Genomic DNA, 26,509 nt, shown 5'->3' with positions numbered 1-26,509 from the left:
GTTGGAGACCCATGTGAAACGGAAGCTGATGGAGAGGTGAAAATGATCAGATACAGAAAAGGAAATCTACTTGTGGAGTAGGAGGTTATGGCTGAGTTACTAAATCACTTTGCATAGTAAATACACACAAAATGCTGGAGGAACTCAGGAGGTCAGGCAACATCTACGGAAGGGAATAAAGAGTTGATGTTTTGGGCTAAGACTTTTCATCAGGACTGGAAAGGCTGGTGATAGGTGAGACCAGATGAGGGAGAAGGTGGGTGGGAGAGGGGTTGATGAAGTGAGAAGCTGGGAAGTGATAAGTGGAAAAGGTAAAGGGCTGAAGAAGGAAGATTATCACATTCTTCTTTCAGCAAACATAAGTGAATTAGTTGACAATGGGAAAACACTTTACATCTGAATTTACTGCAAGAGCATAACCTTAGTTGATATTGACACAAGGTGCAGCTGAGATCACAACTCAGTGGGTCGAGCAGCATCTGTAAGGGGAGAGGAATTGTCACCATTTTGGGTCGAAACTGATTAGGAAGATGACCAGTATAAAGGGAAAAGGGGGAGCAGTGAGACAGGAGCCTGAGGTAATTGGTTAACTCTGAGGAGAGGTGAAGGCTAATGGGCAGATCAAGCCATAGGGGAAGGGTAGAGTTGAAGACAAAGGCAAGTGGGTGGTAGATATAGAGATACAAAGAATAGAGGCAGTGGAGCCAGGTTGGAGGAGGAGAGGCTGAAGGTGTACTTCAAAACATTGAAACATACTTTAAAATGCATTCTTTGTGTCTTTGATTAACATGCTCCAAGGATGCAGCTTGCGAGTTTTGCCATGTTTCTGGCTCCAACAAAGCATGCTCATAAGTTGCTATCCCTAACCCATATGTCTTTGGAATGTGGGAGGAAACCAGAACAGGCATAGGAAACCCATGGGGTCACAAGTAGAATGTACAACCTCCTTACATACAGCAGCAGGAACTGAACCCTGATTGGTGATTGCTGGCACTGCAAAGCATTGTGCAAACTGCTGCCCATGTCTGTGCTGGAGGGACTCGGCGGCCAAGAAGCATCAGTGGTTGGGAAGGAGCTGAGAGTCTGAGTGTCCTGAAACCTGATAAAGTAGAACACTAGAAAGGCAAGCTGTGCCTGAAAGTAAATACATCACCCAGTCCAAATGGGATGGCTCTTGGGTTGCTGAGAGAAGCAAGGTAAGGGATAGCTGTTGTACTGGTCAAAATCCTCCAAACCTCTATGGATTCGTGGCTGCATCTTGAGGTCTAAAACTTGATCAAAAAGAGGTTGGAGACAAACCTAATAGTCACAACAGTCATCGTGTTACTCTTGATAACAAAAGTTGAGAAACAAAAAGCGGACAGAATTAGCAGTCACTTGGATGATTGTGGCTTGATTAGCAAAAGGTGGCGTGATTTTTTAAAGGCAAGTCCTGGTGGACTCTTTTTGTAGCAAGAGGTTCAATGAGGAAAATTAATGAATGTGACTTACATGTTTCGTAAGTTACGGGTTCGGCACGGACTAGAAGGGCCGCATGGCCGGTTTCCGTGCTGTAATTATTATATGGTTATATGGTTTCCATGTTGAAAGCCTTGGAATAAAAATGGTCCATAGCAGTATAGAGAAAAAGATTGACTTAGCACCAAGGGTAGGAGTCAGTACTGTTGCTTTTGCACAAGAGAGAATTATACAATAGACTTTCCCAGGCTGTGCTTAAACTACTCCCTGGCTTATTTTAATAACTGTGTTGTGCAAAGCACGGTTTCCAAATTTGGAGAGAGAGTCGACAGTGAGGAAGGTAATAGATTTCAAGATGTAGTCTGGTTAGTAGAATGGGCGAATAGTGGATGAGGGCTAATGCTGAGAAATACTAAGTAGGAATAATAATGTAAAATTTGGAGTATTCTGTTTAGTTCTGGTCATCTCGTTATAGGAAGGATGTGGAAGATTTGGAGAGGGTGCAGAAGTGATTTATCAGACTGCTGTCTGAACTAGAGAGCATGTCTTATGAGGGAAGGTTGAGCGAGTTAGGGCTTTTCTCTTTGTAATGAAGGAGAAAGAGAGGTGACTTGATAGAGGTGCATAAGATTTATTTATTACATTTTATTTTTGAGATACAGCATGGGTACAGGCCCTTCTGGCCAAACAAGCCTGTGCTGCTCTGTTACACCCATGTGACCAAATAACCTACTAACCTGTATGTCTTTGGAGGTAGGTTTTTTTTTAACATGGTGAGTGGTAAGTACATGGAATGCCTGGGGTGGTGGTAGAGGCAGATGGATTTGGACACTTAAGAGACTCTTGGGAAGATCGATGAAAGAAAGCTGGAGGCTTATCTGGGATGGAAGGATTAGAATGATCTCGGATTAGGTTAGAAGGTTGGCACAACATCAAAGGTTGCCGAAGGGCCTATACTTTACTGTGCGTACTGTTCTGTATTCTTAAACAAGTGAAAGGTTGTAAATGGCATACCAGAAAAGAGCTGTCTGGAGTATATGTGCTTGAAAATGAAGAAAGAGGGCAATGATTTGGTCCTGACCAATCAAAGTTGCTCACCAAACAAGTTTAGCTCTATATTTTAGTCTTTAATTTTGTCCTTTATCTTTTGTTGGGAACTTGATATTTGATAACACTCCATATTTTCCATAATGGGTTCCCTGCTGCCTCTGGGCAGTCTCCTGTAAAATGTACCATCTAAAGCGAATCTATATAGCTCTGATAATTGCTCTTCTAAACAAGGGGTACAGTGATCAGTGTCTCTAGTCTTAATTTCCTACACTGTTATAATCTGATTGTATTTTACAACTTAGGCAAATATATCAAAAAGTGCAGATCTGCAGTGATCTGATGGGACAGGACTAAGGGTTTAAATGGTATACTCCTGTCCCTATGTAAATAGAGTATAACAGTGGACTCAAGTCCCAGAAAAAAATGGAATATCAAATTCAATTTTGTAAGTTATTGCTTCCATGACTTCTTTACTCTGGGGGGTGGGGAGGGGGGGTTCCCATGCCCTTCTGCATGTACTTGCAGATTCTGACCTCACCTGACCCGGGACTCTGGGTCATGATCTGGCAATTGCCTGATGCTGCAAGTGCTCGTTTTGGTTTTTGAGTAGTACCTATTTATGTTTTAATTTTTAATTTCCTTTTTCAGATCCTCAATTTGCTCTTTAAGTTAACGAAATAAAAGCCAGAGACAGCTGTTCTGCAGACATCCACAGAACCATTGTTGTTTCTATTTTTGGTTCGAAGTTAGACTTCATAAGTTTCATTGTGTGGTGAGGAACCAGTGAAGGAAGTAGAAATCCGAGAAAGCCAGCTCCCTGGAAATGATGAATACTTCAAAATCAATGAACAGAGACCCAGGCACTTCACTCAGGTCAAAATGAAATAAACTGTTTACTTCTGTACCAGCACTGGAAATCTGAAACTAATCCACATAATCCTGGAATGGTCTAAACTCTACTCTGAGAAAGGACCCTCTTCTAGTTGGGACTCCGTCAGAACTGACAAAAGAAGGCAGAAAAATCCCTTTGTCACAAAGCTTGTAGAAGCTGAGGAATCACTATCATAATTTTCCCTGTAGCCTTTCAGTGGGTTTGCTTTCTTCTTTTCCACTGTCCTCCCCAACCTCTTCAGAAACCCCTAGACTCTATCTAGTAGTATAGTTCTTTCTTAATTTAAAAATAGAATTCCACATTGTGTTGCAGCCACAAAGCGTCCAGCTGCAAGAAATCCAGTTAAATATGACCACTGGTTTGTTTGCAAGAAATGCAAAATGATCAAGTCTTTTGTGTAGCTTGTAGTGTGAATCTGTAACAAAATCTTGAATGTTTAAGAACAAGTGTCTTAATCACTTTCTGATTTCTGCACAATAGTTCTGAGCACTTATTTTTCCAGGATGCTTATTTCATCATGCGGGAAGAGGCAACAGGTTAAAATATGGGAACATACAAAAATGCAGTACTTTTGAAATATTTTAAAGCTTAATAGATAGTTTACGTGCATTGTATGTGTAAGTGGGTGCCACGGTAGTTTGTGTGTCGCTGTTACATCTTCGGCATTCCATAGTTCAATTCCATCTCTTATATGTCCTCCCCATGGAATGTGTGGGTTTTCTCCGGTCCTCCCACATTCCAAAGACATCCCGGGTTGGTAAGTTGGTCATTATAAATTGTCCCATGATCTGGTTAGGGTTAATGGGGTTCGTTGGGATTTGCTTGGGGCAGCGTAGCTTGAAAGGCCAGAGGGCCTTCTCCATGCAATATCGATATCTGTGAATATCACTGAGGATTGGAGTCCGGGGGAAGGTGATAGCTAGAAATTGGAATCTGTTTGAGAGCAGGATTCAGTGTTTAGGGATGGGGGTGCTGTACAGTTTGGGAAGAAAGTGTATTGAACTAAGAAGGAAGCTACTATATCCAAGTTAGGCTCTGGTGATCTATGAGAGATGTGTCAGATGTGGTATCTCATTAAAAATCCCATTCTGGAAGTCTGGGACGGGTGCTGCTCAGAAGACAGGCAGTCTGTAAAAAGGTAACAGTGTGACATGTTACTCGGGAAGTAAAGCAGCACTATGTCTGAATTTCTAGGTTACTAAATTCCTAGTTCAACATGGGTACTGTGAAAACTTGGTGGAGCTCTTGCTTGGCCAACACAAGTTCTTGACCAGTTGATGGTAATGAGGAATATGGTGCATGCTGGCTTTCAGGAAGCAACTGACAAGGTATAGCATTATTGGAGAAGATTAATTTGTGGAATTGAGGAGGGAAATGAAAAATCTAGTTTAAAGCTGGTTAGACGAGAATATACCATTGGGCTTAAATTTCTAGTCTGCAACCCTGGACTGAGAGGAGTGCCATTAGAGTGAGGTACTTTGCTCTTCCCTTTGATCCTGATGCCATCCTGCAGTTCATGTTTCTGAAATGCTAACATTCACACTGAAAGTAGGTTTTGATAATTTCCTAATTAAAAATGACTTCAAGTACAAGTTATTTGTCATAGGCATACATATACAGGGTGTAAATTCAAGATTCAGATTAATTTATCACATAGTAGAATTGAATGTGATAGTTAAAAGGATGCAGAAATTAATTTTTCATTACTTTCTGTGCTAACTATTCAAATGATATAATTTTAAGCAATAGACTTAAATGAAATAACACCAGATTTTTCAGTACATTATTTAGTATTTCAAATGAATGATTTGGATTGCAGTCAACTTTATTAATTAATTTGTGCATTTGCTCTTCTGTTTGTCCATGGCCTGCAACTGCTGGTGCAATATATTCTATTTCAGTGAACAGCAGTTCTGAAAACATAAAAGCATCTGCTTTTAGAGGCAGGAGAATGGGATTGAGAGGGACAATAAATCAGCCATGGAGCAGACTCAATGGACCAAATAGCCTAATCCTGCCCCTATGTCTTATGGATGTGTATACATCTAAACATACTGAAAAGCAACATTTGCGTTAACAACCAATTCACTCAAGGATATGTTGGGGGCAGCCCACTAGTGTCGCCACACATTCCAACATAGCATGCCCAAGATGCTGGACGGAACAACACAACACAAGCAAGAAACACAATAATGGCAAGAAAAAGGATTTTTACAGTACATTACAAGCATAAGACAGTCTGGAGTAACATAAATTAGACCATAAGATAAAGGAGCAGAGTTGGGCCATTTGACCCATCAAGTCTGAAACATTATTCAATAATGCTGATCCTTCTTGTTTCCCCTCCGCAACCCCACTCCCCAGCCTTCTCCCCATAACCTTTGATGCTGTGTCCAATCAAGAACCTATCAAGCTCTGCCTTAAATACACCCAATGACCTGACCTCCATAGCTGTCTGTGCTAACATTCCACAAATTCACCACCCTCTGGCCAAATAAATTTCTCTGCATCTGTTTTAAACGGATGCCCCTCTACGCTGAGGCTGTGTGACTTAGACTCCAGTGGAAACATCCTTTCCGCATCTACTCTGTCTAATCCTTTCAACATTTAGAAGGTTTCAATGAGATCTCTCACCCCACCCCCCCATCTTTCAAAATTCCAGCAAGTATAGACCCAAAGCCATCAAATGTTCCTCGTATGATAACCCTTTCATTCCCGGAATCATCCTTGTGAACCTCCTCTTCTGAACTCTCCAATAATGCCAGCACATCTTTTCTTAGATGAGGAGCCCAAAACTGTTCACAATATTCAAGGTGAGGCCTCTCCAGTGTCTTTTAAAATCTCAGCATTACGTCCCTGCTTTTGTATTCTACTTAAAATGAATCCTAACATTGCATTTGCCTTCCTCACCACCAACTCAACCTGCAAGTTAACCTTTAGGGTGTTTTGCACAAGGACTCCCAGGTCTCTTTGCATCTTAGATTTTTGGATTTTCTTCCCATTTAGAAAATAGTCTGCACATTTATTTCCACTACCATAGTGCATGACCATGCATTTTCCAACATTGCATTTAATTTGCCACTTTCTTGCCCATTCTCCTAATTTGTCCAAGTCCTTCTGCAGCTACATGTTTCCTCAACACTAACTTGGCAACAAAGCCATCTATTCCATTATCTAAATCATTGACTTACAGTGTAAAAAGAAGCGGTCGCGACACCGACCCCCAAGGAACACCACTAGTCACTGGCAGTCAACCAGAAAAGGATCCTTTAATTCCCACTGCTGCCTCCTACCAATCAGCCAATGCTCTAACCATGCCAGTAATTTTCCTGTAATACCATGAGCTCTTAACTTGATAAGCAACCTCATGTGGCACCTTGTCAAAAGCCTTCGGAAAGTCCAAATATACAACATCCACTGCATCCTCTTTATCTATCTTAAGTGTAATCTCCTCAAAGAATTCCAGCAGGTTCATGAGGCAGGAATTTCCCTGCAGGAATCCATGCTGACTTTGTCATATCTTGTTCTGTGTCACCAAGTGCTCTATAACCTCATCCTTAACAATTGAGTCCAACATTTTCCAAGTGACTGAGGTCGGGCTAACTGGTCTATAATTTACTTACTGGTGCCTCTCTCCTTTCTGAAAGAGTGGAGTGACATTTGCAATTTTCCAGTCCTCTGGCAGCATGCCAGAATCCAGCGATTTTTTTTTTTTTGAAAGATTGGTACTAATGTCTCCACAATCTCTACTGCTACCTCTAGGGTGTAGTTGATCTGGTTTGGATGACTTATGTACCCTTTGGTTTTTCAGCCTTTTTAGCACCTTCTCCCTTGTAATAGTAACTGCACTCTCTTCTCTTCCTTCACAGCCTTCGACATCTGGCACATTGCTAGTGTCTTCCACGGTGAAGCCTGATGCAAAGTACTCATTTACTCCATCTGCCATTCTAAATTATACATAATTTGCATAACAAACATAATACAAGTTGAGGGAGAATATAGTCTGAGGTAGTGTTAGGATTTTTCTGGAATTTGACAGTGGGGAAGAAGCAGAGGATTACTGTTGTGAATTGTGTGTGTATAAATAAATAATAAGATTGTTTTTAAATTGCAGTATTTTAAGAATAGTTTGAATGGGCTGGGATGTTTTGAAGAAAAGAATTGAGGCATATGGAATGAAGCCATGAACCTGTGAATGCTAGAATGGAATGAAACTTGGAGGGAAGATGGCCAGATGGAAGGCGGATCCTTTCTTTAAACTCCATTTTGTACTGGCTATCTCCGTCCCATCTTTCAGTCCACTTGTACGGTCTTTGACTATCTATTTTCCTTACTAGATGCTGCCTAACCCACTGAGTTCCTCCAGTGTTTTGTGTGTTGCTCCAGATTCCAGTATTCAGTTGTTGTGTCTGCCAGGGCTAAACAATTTGTTGCCACTTTATAACATATCAAGGGTTTCTGATGACACTAAGACATGCTGTATAGTTAAAACTACCAAATTACAAACATATTAAGCGAATACACAAAAACTGTAGTAAATAGCTTACACAGTGAAGTCATAGTCTTGGGACTTAAAAGGATGGTACAGAATACATTGTATTAAGAAAAGCTGGAAAAGTATACATCCAAAACAGACTTGAGAAGAGGGCTGGCTGGTAAGGGGGTGTTGGAGATTATACACACATCATTAATATGTCATAGACACAAAAATGATGGAAAATTTTAATAGAATATAGATATTTATCATGCAAGCTATACAAAGGTTTCAGAAATGTTTGCATAAAAGGTCCTGGATTGACATCTCCAGTGTATTAAACAGACACCTTGGTTAAGATGCACAGTTTCAGAGGGAACAAGTACAGCTTAGATTTAACAGTGATTTATTAACCCCCTCAACCCCATTCTCCTGTCTTTTTTCCATAACTTTTGAAATCCTGGCTAATCAAGAACCTATCAACTTCTTTAAATAACTCAGTTTCTTGTCCTCCACAGCCATCTATGGGAATGAATTCCACAGGTTCACTACCCTCTGGCTAAAGTGGATGTTCCTCTATTCCTCTATTCTGAGGCTGTGCCCTCTGGTTCTAGGCTATAGGAAGCATCCTCTCCACATCCACTCTATCTAGGTCTTTTGTGGTCTTGGAAACTTAAAATGTTCAAATATTAGGTATTGTTGAGAAACTTTTTGAAGTGGATGGTACCACATCAGAATGCTGGAGGAGCTCAGGCAGCATCTATGGAGTGGAATAAACAGTCGTTGTTTTAGGCGGAGAACCTTAATCAGGACTCACCTCCATAGATGCTGCCTGACTTGCTGAGTTCCTCCAGCATTTTATGTGTATAACTCTGGATTTCCAGCAGCTGCAGAATCTCTTGTATTTACGGTGAAATAGATAGCTTCTGCTGGACAAACTCTAAAAATTAGATTGAGACTTTGCAGGAATGAAGTTAGGAAATTTCTCATCCTGAAAGTTTTTGTCTAACATTTTGTTTGCCTTTACTGAATCAGGTATTGCTGGTGAGACTAGCATTTATTGCCCATCCTTGAGTAGGTGATGGCAAACCTTTGCCTTGAAGTGCTAATGAAGCTTCTCGTGTGATGCTGTTGGGAGGGAGTTCCAAGATTTAGACCCAGTGATGATGAAGGAAGAATATCCCAACTTGTATGGTGTGTGATTTGGAGGGGAGCCTATAGGTGTGGTGTTCCCATGTATCTGGATGGACTTGGGAAATGCTTGGGTGAGTAGCTGTAGTGTATTTTGTAAATTAGACACTTTTTGAGACACTCGGCATCAATAGTGAAGGGAATGAATGTTTAGAGCCGCACAGAGCAATGTACCAGCGAGGAATGCCTCTTTCTCCCCCCCCCAAAGGAGCAGTGATGTGAGGAAGAGTCTAGCCAAGGTCAATCCACCTAAAGCTGTGGGGCCTCTTAACATACCTGGTTGGGTGCTGAGGGACTGTGCAGCCCAGCTAACTGAGGTTATAACAGACATGTTCAACATCTCTGGAACAGTCCACTGTCCTCTCAGGCTTCAAGGCAGCCACCATTGTCCAGGTCCCTAAGAGGGCATCAGTAATTTGCCTGAACAACTATTATCCAGTGGCACTGACCTCAACAATAATGAAGCGCTTTGAGCAGCTGATTATGGATTGCATTAAATCACACCTTTTTGCTACATTAGACCCTTCCCAGTTCACTTATTGCTCAAATTGGTCTACTAATGATGCTATAGTCTCTGCATTCCACTCTGCCTGTCCCACCTGGAAATCAGTGTCTCCTATGCCATGATGCTGTATATTGACTTCAGCGATCATACCCCAAAGGGTGGTGGGCTTGCGTTGGGTCTCAACACTGTGACTGGATTCCAGGCAGAAAGGCCACAGTCAGTCCGTGTTGGCAGAAACATCTCTAGTTCTATCACACTGAGCTTCATCACTCCCCAGGGTTGCATGCCCAGCCTGCTACTGTTGACGCTTCTGACGCATGGTTGCATTACTAGATCCAGTTCAAGCTGAATCATTGTTCACTGATGACACAAGTGATTGACCTCAGCAACAATGGTGATGAGATGACGTACAGAGAGGCTGGTAGAATGGTGCGAGAGACTCAACGTTGTTAAGACCAAAGAGATGATTGTGGACTTAAGGAAGGTGAAGGCAGACCACTCCTCACTGCACGTAGGTAGATCCTCAGTAACACATGCAGAAAGTGCTGGAGGAACTCAGCAGGCCAGGTAGCATCTATGGAAAAGAGTACAGTCGACGTTTTGGGCCGAAAAGCTTCATCGGGACTGGGAAAAAGGATGAAGGGTCAGAGTAAGAAAGTGCGGGGGGGGGGGGGGGAATGGAAGAATCACAAGGTGATAGGTGAAACCCATGTCCATCCATGACCCCTTCTACTGTTGTGATGGGGCCACACTCAGGTTGGAGGTGCAATACCTTGTTTTCCTTCCAGATAGCCTCCAATCTGAAGACATGAACATTGATTTCTTGAACTTCTGGTAATTGCCACCCTCCCCTTAACTATTCCTGTTTCCATCTCACCTTATCTCCTTACATGCTTACCACCTCCCTCTGCTGTTCCTCCACCTTTTCTTTCTTCCAGGGCCTTCTGTCCTCTCCTATCAGATTCCCCCTCTCCAGTCCTATATCTTTTTCTCTCCAATCCTGTTGAAGAGTCTCTGTCCAAAACGTTGACTGTACTCTTTTCTGTAGATGCTAACCGGTCTGCTGAGTTCCTCCAGTACTTGTGTGTTGCTTGGATTCCAGCATCTGCAGATTTTCTCTTTGTGACAGATCCTCTGTGGTGAGAGTTAGGAACAGAGTTTTTGGGTGTGCACAATAACAAACGATCTCACCTGTCACCTCAACATCTCCTTTTTGGTCAAGAAAGCGCAGCAGCATCTCCACTTCCTGAGGAGATTCAGTCCAAGTGAAGCCTTTCTTCTCTCCCTGTTCTCCACCCCCCCCCCCCCCCGCCCCAAATAGAATGACAATAAGCTGGAGCTTGGATCATTGCCAATCAAGTAAGCTGCTTTGTTCTGGATGCTGAAGCTGCACTCACTCCTAACCTCAGCTGTGCAGATGGTGGAAAGGCTTTGGAGTTCAAGAGATGAGTTTCTTGCTGCAGGGGAGCCTACCTGCTCTTTGTGGTTGGCCTGGTTGAATTTCCAGTCCATGGTGACTCCATGTTATATCAGTGATGATACCAAACAACATCAGGCCTGCATGGTTCCCTCTTTGGGAATGGGCATATTGCCTGTAATATTTGTGGTCTATGTACTACCTGCCCTGCCTGGGAAGTTTGGAACATTTCCATTTAATTATTGATGTTAAGTCTGAGGCAGATTGTTTGCTGTTGTCAGTGACTGGTACAAGAAGAAGTTTGAACAATCAGGCTGATCTGTGAAAAGAATAAGAAGTTCTGTGTCATTTCCTAAGATTTTATGCATGTTCTCTTACCCAAAAATGGATTTTGCTTGAGCTGACCACCAACAAGGTCCTTTAAGTCAAACCACCAACAGCGTAACGTAGGATTCCAGACATTCCACAGTAACATTTGCTCGAATCTCCTGATTTAGAGCCAAAGGGCCAACTTAATTTATCCTATGACTATGATATTCTAGGATCTTTAAATCATGTTCTGCCCATTTTTTAATCATACACCAGTGTAGTTTTGCAACATGTAGCAATGATTTTAATTGCAGGCCTGATAAGCTTGTTTTCAAACCACCATGAACTTGAATTGGCGTAACTTAATTCCTGGGTAATTATAGTGTTGTTTGTGACCTTTGTGAATGGAGGCTGTAAAGTACTTGGTATCAGTTATTGTTCAAAGGATTATTGAATATAGGTGTTGATGCAACACTGTGGAACTCCATTTCAGTTTGAAAGCATAGCATAGGCTGGTTGTTGACTTTGTTGTATTATGTGATTAAATGAGCTGTATAATTAAGGGTATGATGAACATGTTTGAATGACTGTCTGGAAGTTTGACCTCTGACGATTTGGCAAGACTGTCACTCCTTAGAACCTCCTTGGCATAACATTCCCCACAGATTAAATCAATTATTGTTCAGTATGCTAAGTATTTCTCCAACATGACTTTATGGTTCACTGGTCTGAAAAAGTGTTTTTCTAAGGGTCCACACTCCTACAGTTTTCATCCTCATAATGTCATCAACCTGAAGTATATAGGGGGATGGGTGCTGTATTCATGGCCACTTCCAGCTCCCCAGCCTTGGGATCATTTCAGTGAAATAACTTGCAGTGTCAGTGATCAGAAGAATGAGTCAATTCCCACCACTGCTTGTAGGGAGCTTGTACGTTCTCCCAATTATCGCATGGATTTCCTTTGGTTGGTTCAATTTTCTCCCACTTTCCAAAGACCTACAGATTAGTAGGTTAATTAGCCACATGGCTGTAATAGGGCTGCATGGGCTCATTGGGCCACGAGTGCCTGTTACCGTGCTGTATCTCTAAATAAGCAAACAAGTCTGTGACTTCAAGTTTCTGTGTGTCCTGCCCGATGGTACCTGTGCAAGGCGGGCATGGCTCGTATGGTGGGGATCTTCATTGGATGTTGCCTTCTTGAGTCAGCTATGGTGTGACATGGGCATACCCAGCCTGTGGGCCCTAACATTGAAAATTGTAATCATCATGGAATCACACTACACTTTTGCACTGTTAAAAGATAGTAAAGCAATATTTTGCTCCCAGTCCATGACATTTAGGCTTTATGCAGAGGAGAGCAAGATGGTTCTCCTAGTATCTGAACAACCTGCCACTTATTCAGTACTGTTGAACTGGATTAACAGGCCATTCACCAGTTTTGTTATTTCTGGATACTTCTAAATAAACCTAAATGTTTGCTAACACTGAGTACCACAAACAAAGCTACTGCCTTGAAGCTGGTGTAGAAGGGTGTGCTAAGAGACTTTCTAAAACTGAGTTTTTGGATTTCAGGGCCTTTCTTTGGCCATGGAAGGGAATAAGTGCAATATGGTAGCATAGCACTTAGCATAACATTTTCTAGCACCAGTGATCAGAAGATCTGGATTCAATTCCCTCCGCTACCTGTAATCAATTGTATATTCTCCCCGTGACTGCATGGGTTTCCTCTGGGTGCTCTGGCTTCATCACATATTTCCAAAGATATACATGTTAGGATTAGTAAATCATGGGCATGCTTTATTGGTGCCGGAAGCTAAGTGATGGCCTGTAAACCAGAGAGAATTCCATCACTTAATGCAGTTGGGTCTTTTACGTCCACCTGAGCTAGTGGTTAACATTGGGTTAATGTCTCATCTGAAATCTGATCCATTGGTTTGGATTTTTGTGCTGGAGTCTCTGGGGTTGGTTAATAAACCTGCACTGTTTGAAGTCCTGAAGCAAAAGAGTTGGGACCATATATTGGTAGAGTTAGATTATTTTATTCAATACACACAAAATGCTGGAGAAACCCAGCAGGCCAAGCAACATCTATGGAGAGGAATAAATCTCTCCTGATGTCTGGAATGGTGTCAGCATGAAACGTCAACTGTTTCTTTTCTGTCTATGGATGATGCCTGACCTGCTGAATTCCTGTGGCATTTTGTTCGTGTTGCTCTGAATTTCCAGCCTCTGCAAAATCTCTTGTTTATTATTTTTTTCAAGGAATTTTATTTATCTTAAAAAGTCTGCTGGAAAAGCCCAGCAGGTTGAGTATTGTCTGTGGAAGAAAATTAGGGTTCAAAACCCCCACATCAGGACAGTGTGACTCAAAACACTGACAACTTCTTTCCTCTTGCTGTGTTCCTCCAGCAAATTGTTTGTTGCTCTAGACTTTGTCATCTGCAGTCTCTTGTGACTATTTTGTTCATGCGAATTGCATTCGGTGTAAAGATGCAGTTAATTTTTCAATTGAAACAGGAGGTTGTGATTCCAAGTTGGTAGTTGTTTTGGTCTGCTTTCCAGTCCACCCAGCACCAAAACTGTATGACTGACTACTTCCTGTTGGACTGTGCTGTTTGGACTATTCTGAATGTATGGTCAATGCTATCATATCAGCCTGGTCAGAATGTCAGGCACAATACATAGAGGCTGTACTTCTACATTTAAAGTTAATCTGAGTGTAGTTGGTTATTCCAAGATTACACAGGTTTCCCAATAAAAATGCCTCTGACTACATTTCAGAAAACACTATGTATCCTAAGGCTGCTTCTGAATGCCCTTGCTAAATCATGTGGTACTTTTTATTTTGTTGTGATTTTTTTAAGAGATACAGCGCAGAATAGGCCCACCTGGTCCTTTGAACTGCACTGCCAGTAACCCACCGATTTAACCTTAGCCTAATCACAGGCCACTTTACAATGGCCAATTAACTTTCTAATTGGTACTTTTTTGGACTGTGGGAGGAAACTGGAACACCCAGAAGAAACCTATGTTCACAGGAAGGGCATACAAACTTAAGGTGAAGTCAGAATTGAACTCTTAAGCTCTGCTGCCCTGAACTGTAATATCGTCATGCTAACCACTATGTTACCTGGCACTCAGCAGCCTTTCTAGTTCTGAATCAGGAACATAATTGGAAATTATTAGAAAATAGACTGGTTAGCATAACGCTTTACAGTGCCAATGACCTGGGGTTCAATTCCCAACACTGACTTGAAGGGTTTGTACATTCTTCCTGTGACCATGTGGGTTTCATCTGGGCGCTCTGGTTTCCTCCAGCAACCCAAAGACGTGTGTGTTAGTAAGTTAATTGGTCATTGGGCTGGAAAAGCCTGTTACCATGTTGTATCTCTAAAAAAAATAAACCAAACAAGAACTGATTAGGTTGAAACAATTGTTTTTGCTACACATCTATTTGCTACATAGTTCTGAGGGGTTCCTAACCTGTGGTCCACAGACCCCCAGTTAATCGTATAAAAGAGGTTGAGAAACCTTGCCTGCTGGCTCACTTTTAATGTTAGCATTTTCTATACCTGTCACCTCATTCTTGCTGCTGCTCTGAGTAATCATTGAATTTCAAACTTGAAACTGTTTCAAACTGATGCCTCACCAAATGTCTGCTACACAAATAAATGTAGCAATAAGTTTATAGTTTGCTGCACAAGAAAAATGTTAATATTTAACACATGGCACCTGCAATACATGCCTGTTACTGTCACACTCTGTGCAGGGTGAATCCTTCAGTTATAGCAGAGTAGAGGGAATAGTTTTTGCCTTTTTACGCTGTTGATTAACACTAGATATTTAATTAAAACTATTGGAATAATCTTTGTACATTTGTATTTAATAAAAGTTCTTTTTCATTTAGATGTATAGCCTTGGTTGATGGCTTGATCTAGAAACAAAATTAAGGATTTCTGGAAAATCTCTTCGAGGGTGGGGTGGATGTAGAGAGTATGTTTTCTGTGTGGGGAGAATCTGTAACTAGTGGTCATTGTCTCAAAAATAAGAGCTTGTCCGCTACTTAAAGCCAATCTTTTTGTCCCCCTGATATCCACAAGTCTGGAGGTGTTTGGCGAGGGTGAAGGGTTGGAGGTGTTTGGTGAGGGTGAAGGGGTGTGGAGAAAGGTTACCAGCGGTAGGAGAGAATGCGAGGTTGACATAATATCAAACCTTTTTAAATGGCAGGTCACCTTCTCTGTCCCCTTTTTATTCTAGGTACATCCCCCTTCCTTTCCAGTCCTGATGAAGAGTCTCAGCCTGGAACGTCGAATGTTTATTCCCCTCCACAGATGCTGCCTGACCTACTGAGTTCCTCCAGCATTTTGTGTATTTGAGTGTTTCTCACACGCCAACCTAACATAGTTCTCCACTTTTGTCCCCACAATTCCTTCCTCATGTCACTACGATGGTGTAAAAAAATTGTAAACACTTTTTCAAAAATATATTGGGAGGAAGAAACTGCAATACTTAATGAGGACCAATCAAGCTGCTTGGTGTCATACTTTGTACACTTCAACATCCAGTGATTGCAGGGTGGGATCATAGCATGAGGAAAGTACACCAGTGGCCACTTTATTAGATACATCCTCAGCTTAAATTGTCTACAGAGTGTATGTTCATGTTCATTGTCCTCTGGTGCTGCAACCCATCCACTTAAAGGTTCAACGTGTTCTGCATTAAGAGATGCTCTTCTGTACATCACTATTGTAACATGTAACAAATAACTATTGTAACATTTGAGTTGCTGTTGCCTTCCTGTCACCTTGAACCAGTTTGGCCACTCTTGTCTGACCTCTCATTAACAAGGTGAACTGCTGCTCAGCATTCTTTGTAAACTCAAGAACAGGGGTTTCGAACCTTTTTTATGCTATGAACCAATACCTTTAACCGAGGAATCTGCAGGCCCTAGGTTTGGAACCCCTGCACCAGAGACTGTTAAGCATGAGATCAGCAGTCTCTGAGGTGTTCAAACCACCCATTTTGCACCAACAATCACTCCACAGTCAAAGTCACTTGGATCACATTTCATACCCATTCTGATATTTGGTCTGAACAACATCTGAACCTTGAGACTATGTCTGCATGCTTTTATACATGAATTGCTGGCACTACGTAACCCCTAGATGCAGATAAGCAAAATGGGAGAAATGCTCCCATAATCATCATAATCAAAGGAAATGCAGGAAGCATGGACTAGATGTGCCAGAGGGCCTATTGCTGTGCTGTAGGGCTCTGTGGCACTATTGCAATGGTAGTGTTGGAACGGAAACTGGGATTTGAATCATTCAGGTGGATCTCAAAGGTCCCTGGCCCAGAGTTTGTCCTAAAACCAGTTTTGTGTCTCAAGAACCAGAAGGCATTTGAGCTGAAACTCATACCATGCCTGCCAGGTACCTAAGCGTGCATCTGGCATTGAACATCACAAGATGGCTGTCAGGTTGGGAGCCTGCATAGCTCCCACGCAAAGTGTTTTTGACCACAGAGATTGGCTACCAGAGACGCATCTCCTCTCTGGCTCAGGTGTTGAATGTATCATGGCAGAGAGTGATCATTCCTTGGACTTTGGGGCCAGATTCAGATTTGTATATTGAAGTATACAGTGAAGTGTGTCATTTGCTTTAATAGCCAACACAACCTAAGGATGTGCCGAGGGCTGCTGGCAAGTCATGTTCTTGAGACACCTTTTTATATATATATATATATATATATATATATATATATGTGTGTGTGTGTGTATATATATGTATATGTATATATATGTATGTGTGTGTGTGTATATATATATATATATATGTATTCTTTTTTACCAAGAGGATTTCATCATGGCTGATTTATTATCCCTCTCAATGCCTCTCACCTGCCTTCTCCCTGTAATGTGTGACACCCTTACTAATCAAATTGTCAAACTCTGCTTTAAATGTATCCAGAGCTTGGCCTCTACAGTCATCCATGGCAGTGAATTCCACAGATTCACCACCCTCTGGCTAATTAAATTCCTCCTTGGTTCTTTTCTGAAGGGATGTCCTTCTAAACTGAGGTTGTGTCCTCTGCCTGTAAACTCCCCCACTATTGGAAACCTCCTCTCCAAGTCCGCTCTATCCAGGTCTTTTAAATCTGTGAATCTATGTTCAGCCTGTTTAATCTATGTTTTCCAAAATCATTTTTCAATTGTATAATTACCCTTGTGCTTTCCCCATGTGCATGGTTGAATGACAATAAATTTAAACTTGTTACAGGGGTTTCTATGTTGTTTTGGGGAGAGTGTTTAAACATTTAGATTCAGGAAGTCGAAATCTACAACAAAAGTTTCGACAAACATGGGAAATGGGAGTCTGTGTAGTTGCATGCTGAGTAAAGTGGGTGTTCAACACTCTTTAAATTCCCATCAGCAATAGTGTGCACTGTGCTCTATATAACTCACCCGGACTTCTCCAACTGCGTCTCTGGACGATGATCCCTGTCACCAAGCAAAACCAATGCATCAACCCTCTCCCCACTGTAGGTTCCTGTCGTAATGCTGAAGGCTATTTGGTCCATCAGGTCCAAGCTGCCTTCTAGCAGAGCAATTATATCATTCAAATTTCCCCCTGACTCCTGTACCTCATGCTCATTACCTTCATTAATTCTTCTGCCTCTTACCTACACTGGGTGTAACTTACAGTAGCTAGTAGGCTACCAGTCTTGGGGATGTGGGGAAACAAGCAGAACCCCCAGTATAAACCAATATGATTATATGGAAAATGAAATGCCACAAAGGCAGCACCTGACTTTGGGATAGAATCCGGGGGCCTTTACCTGTAAAACAACCACATGAGCTCAAGATTCTGCCGATGCTGCAAGTCCAAAGCAACACACACAAAATACTGGAGGAACTCAGCAGGTGAAGCAGCATCTATGGAGATGAATAAACAGTCACTGGGCTGAGACCCTTCTGAGGACCAGAAAGGAAGGACATGAGAATAAAAAAAGGATGGGGAGAGGGGGAAGAGGACAAGCTGGAAGTTGATAAGTGAAGCCAGGTGGGTGGGAAAGGTAACAGGCTGGGGAAGAAGGGATCTGATAGGAGAGGAGAGTGGATCATGGGAGAAAAGGAAGGAGGGTCACTAGGGAGAGGCCAGAGTGGGGAATTGAAGAAGTGGGAAGGGGAAGGGAGAAGAAAAAAATTACCAGAAGAAGAAATTGAAATCAGTTTGGAGCCTACGTAGACAAAATATGAGGTGTTGCTCCTCCACCTTGAAAGTGACTTCATCATGGCGGATGAGCCATGGACTGACATGTTAGAACGGGAATAGGAATAAGAATTAAAATGGTTGGCCACTGGAAAATTCTGCTTTTGTTGAATGGAGCGGAGGTGCTCGACAAAGCAGTCGATTTACGAGGCGTCGCACTAATGTAGAGGAGGCCACATTGAGAGCGCTGGGTACAATAGATGACCCCAACAGATTCACATGTGAAGTGTTGCCTCACCAAAAAGGATTTTTTAGGACCCTGAATGAGGTGAGGGAAGAGGTGAATGGGTAGGAGTAGCATTTCTCTCGCTTGCAGGTATATGTGCCAGGAGGTGGATTTGTGGGGAGGGATGAATGAACAAGGGAATCACGAGGAGAGTGATCCCTGTAGAAAATGGGCTAGAAGTAAAGACCCATTTGGTGGTAGGATCCCATTGAAGATGGTGGAAATCAGAGGATGATGCATTGGATGCAGCTGCTCATGGGGTGGTAGGTGAGGACAGAGGGGCTCTGTCTCTGTTAAGGCAGTGGAAAGATGGTGTGAGCATGTGTGTCCAGGAAATGAAGGAGATGCGGGTGAGGGCAGCATCAATGATGGGAGGAAGAGAGACACCATTCTTTGAAGAAAGAGAACTTCTCTGATGTCCTAAAAGAAAAGCCTCATCCTGGGAGCAGATGCAATGGAGACAAAGGAGCTACGTAAACTGCTGGACCTCCATGCTAGTCGAATTCTCATCCAAACTGAAAATATTTTGCTGATCCTTCATCCTTGCTGGATCTAAATTGTGCAACTCCCTACTGTGTAATATTATAGTACTGGGTTATTGTTGTCACGTGTACAGGGAAAAGGTTTTTGTCTGCATGACATTCAGGTAGATCATCCCATACACAAGAAGATTGAGTTGGTAAAAAGAAAACAATGCAGAATACAGTTACAATTGCAGAAATAGTACAGTACAGGTAGACAATGTGCAAAGGTGACAACATAAAGCACGCACATTATCATATACTACCTTGAACTTTATTTTCTTACAGGCGGTCACAGAAACATAAAGAAATATAATAGAATTATGAAAACTGTACAAAAACAAAGGCTAACAAAAATGTGCAAAAGAAAACAAATTGTGCAAACCAAAGAAAAAATATAAGACTGAGAGAATGAGCTGTGCTCTTGAAAGTGAGTCTTTAGATGTAGAATTAGTTCAGTGTTGAGGTGATTGAAGTTATTCACACTGGTTTAGGGGTCTGATGGTTGAAGGATAACCACTGCTCCTGATCCTTGTGGTGTAGGACCTAAGGCTCCTGTACCTCCTGCTGATTGTAATGGTGAGAAGAGTGCATGGCCTAGATGACGGAAGTGCATGATGATGGATGCTGCTTTCTTGTGGAAGCTCTTACAAGTAGATTGGGAGATCAAAACCTAACTTTGAGCCTGGCGATACGTGCTTTTGTATATTCTGCCTAATGTGAGAGGGGAGAAGAGCAAATGACAAGGGTGGGAGAGGTTCTTGACTATGTTGGCTCCTTTCCCAAGGCAGATGGAAGAATAGATAGTGGAGGGTCGATTAGTTTGCATGAGAGGATAGAAGGGTGCATACAGACCATGTGCCTATTAGTAATAAGGGGCAGCTTACACTGATAGTGGATGGCTGGTGGTACAATGGCATCTGCATTGGACTTAAGGGCGTGTGGTCCCGGGTTCGAATCGGACAGCTCCTTTGCACGTTTTCCATCTGTTGCTGGGTTGAGCATTGAGCTAGTAACTTGACCTTGTAAAAACAGACAGATGCTAAAGAAACGGCAAGGTGCGAAGAGGATCAATAAAACAAAAATGCTGGCAATGCCTATGTTCTGGAAAAATAAATACCAGCCACCAGAGAAAATTTTTCTGCGGTAGTGTTATGGTATCTTTTCCTGGCTTGTCTGCAATGTCACCCCAGCGGCGCAGCCTTTCCTTTGCTACTCTTCTCCCCTCCCCCTTCTCCCTTATTCCATTCTTCATTCTGCCACCTCTTTTACCCCCTTCTCATCACCTGCCATCACCTCCCTCTGGTGCCCATCCTTCCTTTCTGTAATTGGCCACTCTTCTGTCCTCTCAGATTCCATTCTTCGGTCCTTTACCATTTCCACCTCTCTCTTCTCCAGCCCACCCACCTTCCCCCTCACCTGGTCTCACCTACCCCTGCCAGTTGTACCCTGCCCCACCTTCTCATTCTGGCTTCCTGCCCCTGCCTTGCCAGTTCTGATGAAGGGTCTCAGCCCAAACTGTCAACTGCATATTCCCCACTATAGTTGCTGCCTGACCCAACCGAGTTCCTCAATATGTTGCTCAGCCTTGCCTACGTACTACTTTGAAATGTCAGCCTGGGTTCTGTGTACAAGTCTCTGGAGTAGGACTTCACCTTCTGTCTGACTTGCTGGGTCACTGTTGTCATTGGCTCATATTCTGCACTGTTTTATATTTTCCCTACAGGAAGTGTATCTCCCTTCTCTGTCCTATACAGCTCTCAGTAATTAAACTTCCAAAATAGGAAAGTACTCAGCAGTGGCAAGAGCTCTTCAGCTAGTTGTAGGCCTAGGACTGCTTGGCCAGCTGAGCTTTTAATAAAGTGAACCAAGCTTGTTGGAAAAATAAAGTCTCTGCTTATGTTGTAATCTTCCTAATCTCTGCAGAGTGCATGACTGTACGTTGAGTAAGATGCTATACCAGTTCATCAGTGACGTTGACAAAACCACTTGTATACATTTTCAGTCAATCCACCTCCCGGTGTCATACTTTCCGAGCAAATCTCTTATATTTCTAAATCTCTTTTTTAAACACGAGATTCTGCAGATGTTGGAAATCCAGAGTAACACACACACACAAAATGCTGGAGCAACTCAGCAGGTCAGTCCTCCGATTGAAGTGAGTCCTGATAAAAGATCTGCCCAAAATGTCGCCTCTTTATTCCTCTCCATAGATGCTACCTGACTTGCTGAGTTCCTCCAGCATTTTGTGTGTTGTTCTGTCAGTCTCCTTGCTCTGCTGCTTGACTTCTGGTTTCCCTAGTAACTCACTGTTGTTAACAAAACCGTTCTTGGCAATTGCTTTGTCTTTGAGGTCTTAATTCTCAGTTGTACTCTATGCAGTTCAAAGCTTGAAATAATAACATGTAAATCGGTAATAATTGACCAATATTTATTTTTAACTTAACTGAAGTGTTTTGTACTTCCAGCAAGCCCTCCTACACTCTACAAAGCTTCAACCTGCTGAAATTTGACAAAGAGCGCATAGAAAGGAAGGTAAGAGAGTAATGGCACTTATTTATTCCAAATTTATGGTGCTGCTGTCTCGAACCACCGCAATTATTTTGCTGAAATTGCTACCACAGTGCTTTGGGTAGGGATTTGCAGTTTAGACCCAGAGACGATATAAAAAATGTTGATATACAGGATAGTGTGTGATTTCAAACTAAATTTATTATCAATATACATATATGTATACTGCCTTGAGATTCACTTTCATACAGGCAATTTTAGGAAAATTAATAAATACAGTGGAGTCAATACATAACTGCACACAAATACTGACAACCAATGTGCAAAAGGTGACAAACTCTGCAAATAAAAAAAATAAAAAAGTAAACAAATGCTGAATATTTGTTGTGGAATCGGTTCAGAATTGAGATGAGTGAAATCGGTTGTAGGGTAATAACTGTTCGTGAACCTGGTGGTTTGGGACCTAAGGCTCTTATACCTCCTATCAATTGGCAGTAGCGAGAAGAAGGCCTGGTCTGGATGATGGATTCTGCTTTCTTGTGACAGTGCTCCTTGTAGATCTGCTCAACAGTGGGGAGAGCTTTGCTTGTGAAGCACTGGGCTGCATCCAAAACTTTCTGTAGGCTTTTTGTTCATGGGCTTTGGTGTTTCCAATTTGGAGAGGAATCTGCAAGTGGTGGAACTCCCAGGTGAGAAAAACTATCAGATGGGAGAATACAGCAAAAAAAAACACAATTCTGGATTCAGAACTTTAAAACTGGACCAATTCTTGGCCTAAAGAAAGCAGAGCTTGTGTTGGGCTTGAAAATATGTTGTCTGATCACATAGACTATGTCTGCTATGGGCTACCATACAACATTGTCTTCTGTTTATCAACAATTCAATGCACAGAGCAGTTACTTTCGAAAAAGATTAGAACTAATTGGTGGGGCGAGAAAGAAGGCCTTTCTATCTCCCACTCCAATGGGGTTTGGGATATTGAAAATCTCAAATGCCAAAGGAATGGGAGACAGGAAAAATCTGGTATAAGATTGTTTTCACAGGTATACATGCCCGGGGTATAAATGCCATAAAAGTTGGCTTTTTGCTACAGCAGCATAGCACATTACAGACATACAAACATAAAGTAACAAAAAATATACATAACAGCATAAGTTAACAAAGCTTATACATAACTTACATGACAAAATAAGCATAACAATAGGAGTACACGTTAAGAGAGTGACAGGGAGCAAAAGAAATGTAGGCTATCTGTAGTTTCTGTGAATAATCTATTTTCAAAAAATCCACAGTAGCATGAAGATTAAAGATACATTTTATCAGTTATCATTCCATTGTCAATAATCTGTTTTCTGTTAGGGTGCTGTGCCTATTCCTGCAACTGTAAGGGGGCATGGACTGATGGGGAGAAGTCTGCCTCTGTTTCACTGTTGCTGAACACAGCATAATGTACATAAATTATCTGCCTTACCAATCCTATTTATTAATGTGTTAACTCTTTATCTCCTGTCATAAGTCACTTCTGTTGAATTTTAAAAATGTTTAGTTTTTGTGCCTGTTTCTTGCAAGTAATAAATATAACTCACTCATTCACTGTCACTCTCACTCAGACTCACTCACTCACACTTACTCTTGGTCACATGTTCACACTCACACTCACTCTCACTCACCTCAGAGACACACACACACACATACACCTTCCAAATTAATTGCTGTGTCCCTTGATGGAGGGAACCCTGTCATAAAGCTCTTATCAAAGACTTTACACAACGTCGGATAACTGGGTTAAGACCATAAGATATAGGAGCAGAAGTAGGCAATTTGGCCCATCGAGTCTGTTCCACCATTCAATCATGGGCTGGTCCAATTCTTCCAGTCATCTCCACTCCCCTGCCTTCTCCCCATACCCTTTGATGCCCTGGCTAATCAGGAACCTATCTATCTCTGCCTTAAATGCAGCCAGTGACTTGGCCTCCACAGCTGCTCATGGCAACAAATTCCAGAGATTTACCACCCTCTGACTAAAGTAATTTCTCCGCAACTCTGTTCTAAATGGACATCCTTCAATCCTGAATTTGTGCACTCTTGTCCTGGACTCCCCTACCACAGGAAATAACTTTGCCATATCTAATCTGCTCTGGCCTTTTTTCGGAATTCGGAATGTTTCTATGAGATCCCCCCCCCCATTCTCCTGAACTTCAGGGAGTAAAGCCCAAGAGCTACCAGATGTTCCTCATGCAGTAGCCCTTTCATTCCTGGAATCATTCTCATGAATCTTCTCTGAACCCTCTCCGATGTCAGTATATCCTTTCTAAAATAAGGAGCCCAAAACTGCACACAATACTCCAAGTGTGGTCTCACAAGTGCCTTATAGAGCCTCAATATCACATCCCTACTCTTATATTCTATACCTCTAGAAATAAATGCCAACATTGCATTTGCCTTCTTCAACCTGGAGGTTAACCTTTAGGGTATCCTGCACAAGGACTCCCAAGTTCCTTTGCATCTCTGCATTTTGAATTCTCTCTCCATCTAAATAATAGTCTTCCCGTTTATTTCTTGCTCCAAAGTGCATGACCATACACTTTCCAACATTTGTATTTCATTTGCCATTTCTTTGCCCATTCCCCTAAACTATCTAAGTCTCTCTGCAGGCTCTCTGTTTCCTCAACATTACCCGTTCCTCCACCTATCTTTGTATCATTGGCAAATTTAGCCACCAGTCCTTTAATCCCACAGTCCAAATCATTGACGTACTTCGTAAAAACCAGTGGACCCAATACCAACCCCTGTGGAACTCCACTGGTAACCAGCAGCCTGTCAGAATAGGATTCCGACTCTCTGTTTTCTACTGATCAGCCAATGCTCCACCCATGCTAGTAACTCCCCTGTATACTATAGTCTCTTAGTTTCCTTTCTGCTGCTTCCCACCCTTCTTAAATAGCAGGGTAACATTTGCAATTTTCCATTTGTCCGGTAATAAGCCAGAATCAATCGATTCTTGAAAGATCATTGTTAATGCCTCCGCAATCTCTCCAGCTACTTCCTTCAGAACCTGAGGGTGCATTCCATCAGGTCCAGGAGATTTATCCACCCTTAGACCATTAAGCTTCCTGAGCACCTTCTGAGTCGTAATTTTCACTGCACAAACTTCACTTCCCTGACTCTCTTGAATATCCAAGGTATTTGATTTGTGAACATGCTTTTTGCAGGAAGTTTATTGCCAGAGAGGCAGTTGTCCTGGGAATAGGTTCATCCTGATTATTAACCCGATCATTTTTCCAGATCCTCCAGTGTAAACAGGAACGCAGAACCGTTCCAGAAGAGCTCCTGAATCAGCACCGGGATATTAAACAGCAGATCCAGTGGCAGAATTCCCATCTGACTCAAGGAGATGCCAAAGTTCTTAAAGGTAACAGACCCCACTTTCTACACTGGGTGCTCAAAAACTTTTCCTGTTTTTTCTATCTTCAACTGAAGTGGTGTTGTTATTAACAAGACTGTATGAAGAGCCAAATGTAAGTTAAAGGGGACTGGACTAGTTTAAATTTACCTTCCCCTTTCATGTTACCCTCTTCTTCCCTGTGTTTTTTTTCTCCCCCATCCTTGCCCCTACCTATTACTGGACTATGACTGTGACTGGACTGCCAACACAGATGCCTTGTGCAGGAAGGCACAGAGTCGACTGTACTTCCTAAGAAGGTTGGCGTCATTCAATGTCTGTAGTGAGATGCTGAAGATGTTCTATAGGTCAGTTGTGGAGAGCGCCCTCTTCTTTGTGGTGGCGTGTTGGGGAGGAAGCATTAAGAAGAGGGACGCCTCACGTCTTAATAAGCTGGTAAGGAAGGCGGGCTCTGTCGTGGGCAAAGTACTGGAGAGTTTAACATCGGTAGCTGAGCGAAGGGCGCTGAGTAGGCTACGGTCAATTATGGATAACTCTGAACATCCTCTACATAGCACCATCCAGAGACAGAGAAGCAGTTTCAGCGACAGGTTACTATCGATGCAATGCTCCTCAGACAGGATGAAGAGGTCAATACTCCCCAATGCCATTAGGCTTTACAATTCAACCGCCAGGACTTAAGAACTTTTTAAAAGCTATTATTAATGCTTTTTGAGATAGTGATTTAGATGCATATCATATTTTTTTTACTGAGTTAAGTATTGTATGTAATTAGTTTTGCTACAACAAGTGTATGGGACATTGGAAAAAAGTTGAATTTCCCCATGGGGATGAATAAAGTATCTATCTATCTATCTATTAGAACTAAATTATCTGAGCAGTCTCCCACTATTTTAAGCAGTGGTGTTTGTGGAGGAAATGACTCAGTGAGGTTCAACTTAAAAGGTCTGCCGTTTTCTTGTGCATTCAGTGTGATGGAATATGCCCATCTGTGGCCTTGCACGAGACTCCAGACAGCAGCACATCTGCTGGGACCTCTCTCTCTGACTGTTGCTCTATAACTGTGCAGTAACTGGTCAAGAAGTGTTCCTGAACCATAGTCTAGAATTGGAGGTCATCAGTAATGATTTGGGACTTCGCCTGTATGTTTCTGGTTGTTTAAAGCATAGGGTCCCAAGAAATCATTATTTCCATTTTCTGTATGATACACATGCAAAGTTTTCAGGGGCCTGGAGAAATGTTACTTCGTTTGGCAATATATATTTGTATGGTTGAATGACA

At 42.1% G+C, this 26,509-nt stretch overlaps 1 protein-coding gene across 5 annotated transcripts in view; it reads left to right on the top strand.

Annotated features, from left to right (window-relative positions):
• The window catches only part of cc2d1a (coiled-coil and C2 domain containing 1A), a 255,202-nt gene that overhangs the window by 217,972 nt on the left and 10,721 nt on the right, over positions 1–26,509 (top strand). For all 5 annotated transcript variants that reach the window (XM_073069056.1, XM_073069054.1, XM_073069055.1 and 2 more), the window contains 2 exons: positions 21,783–21,849; positions 25,111–25,237. In XM_073069056.1, coding sequence (XP_072925157.1) covers positions 21,783–21,849; positions 25,111–25,237 — 194 coding nt within the window. The remainder of the gene's footprint in view (positions 1–21,782; positions 21,850–25,110; positions 25,238–26,509) is intronic.

The sequence above is a fragment of the Hemitrygon akajei genome, chromosome 16 (assembly GCF_048418815.1).
Source record: "Hemitrygon akajei chromosome 16, sHemAka1.3, whole genome shotgun sequence".
Classification (NCBI taxonomy): domain Eukaryota; kingdom Metazoa; phylum Chordata; class Chondrichthyes; order Myliobatiformes; family Dasyatidae; genus Hemitrygon; species Hemitrygon akajei.
This window is presented reverse-complemented; position numbering and strand designations above follow the sequence as displayed.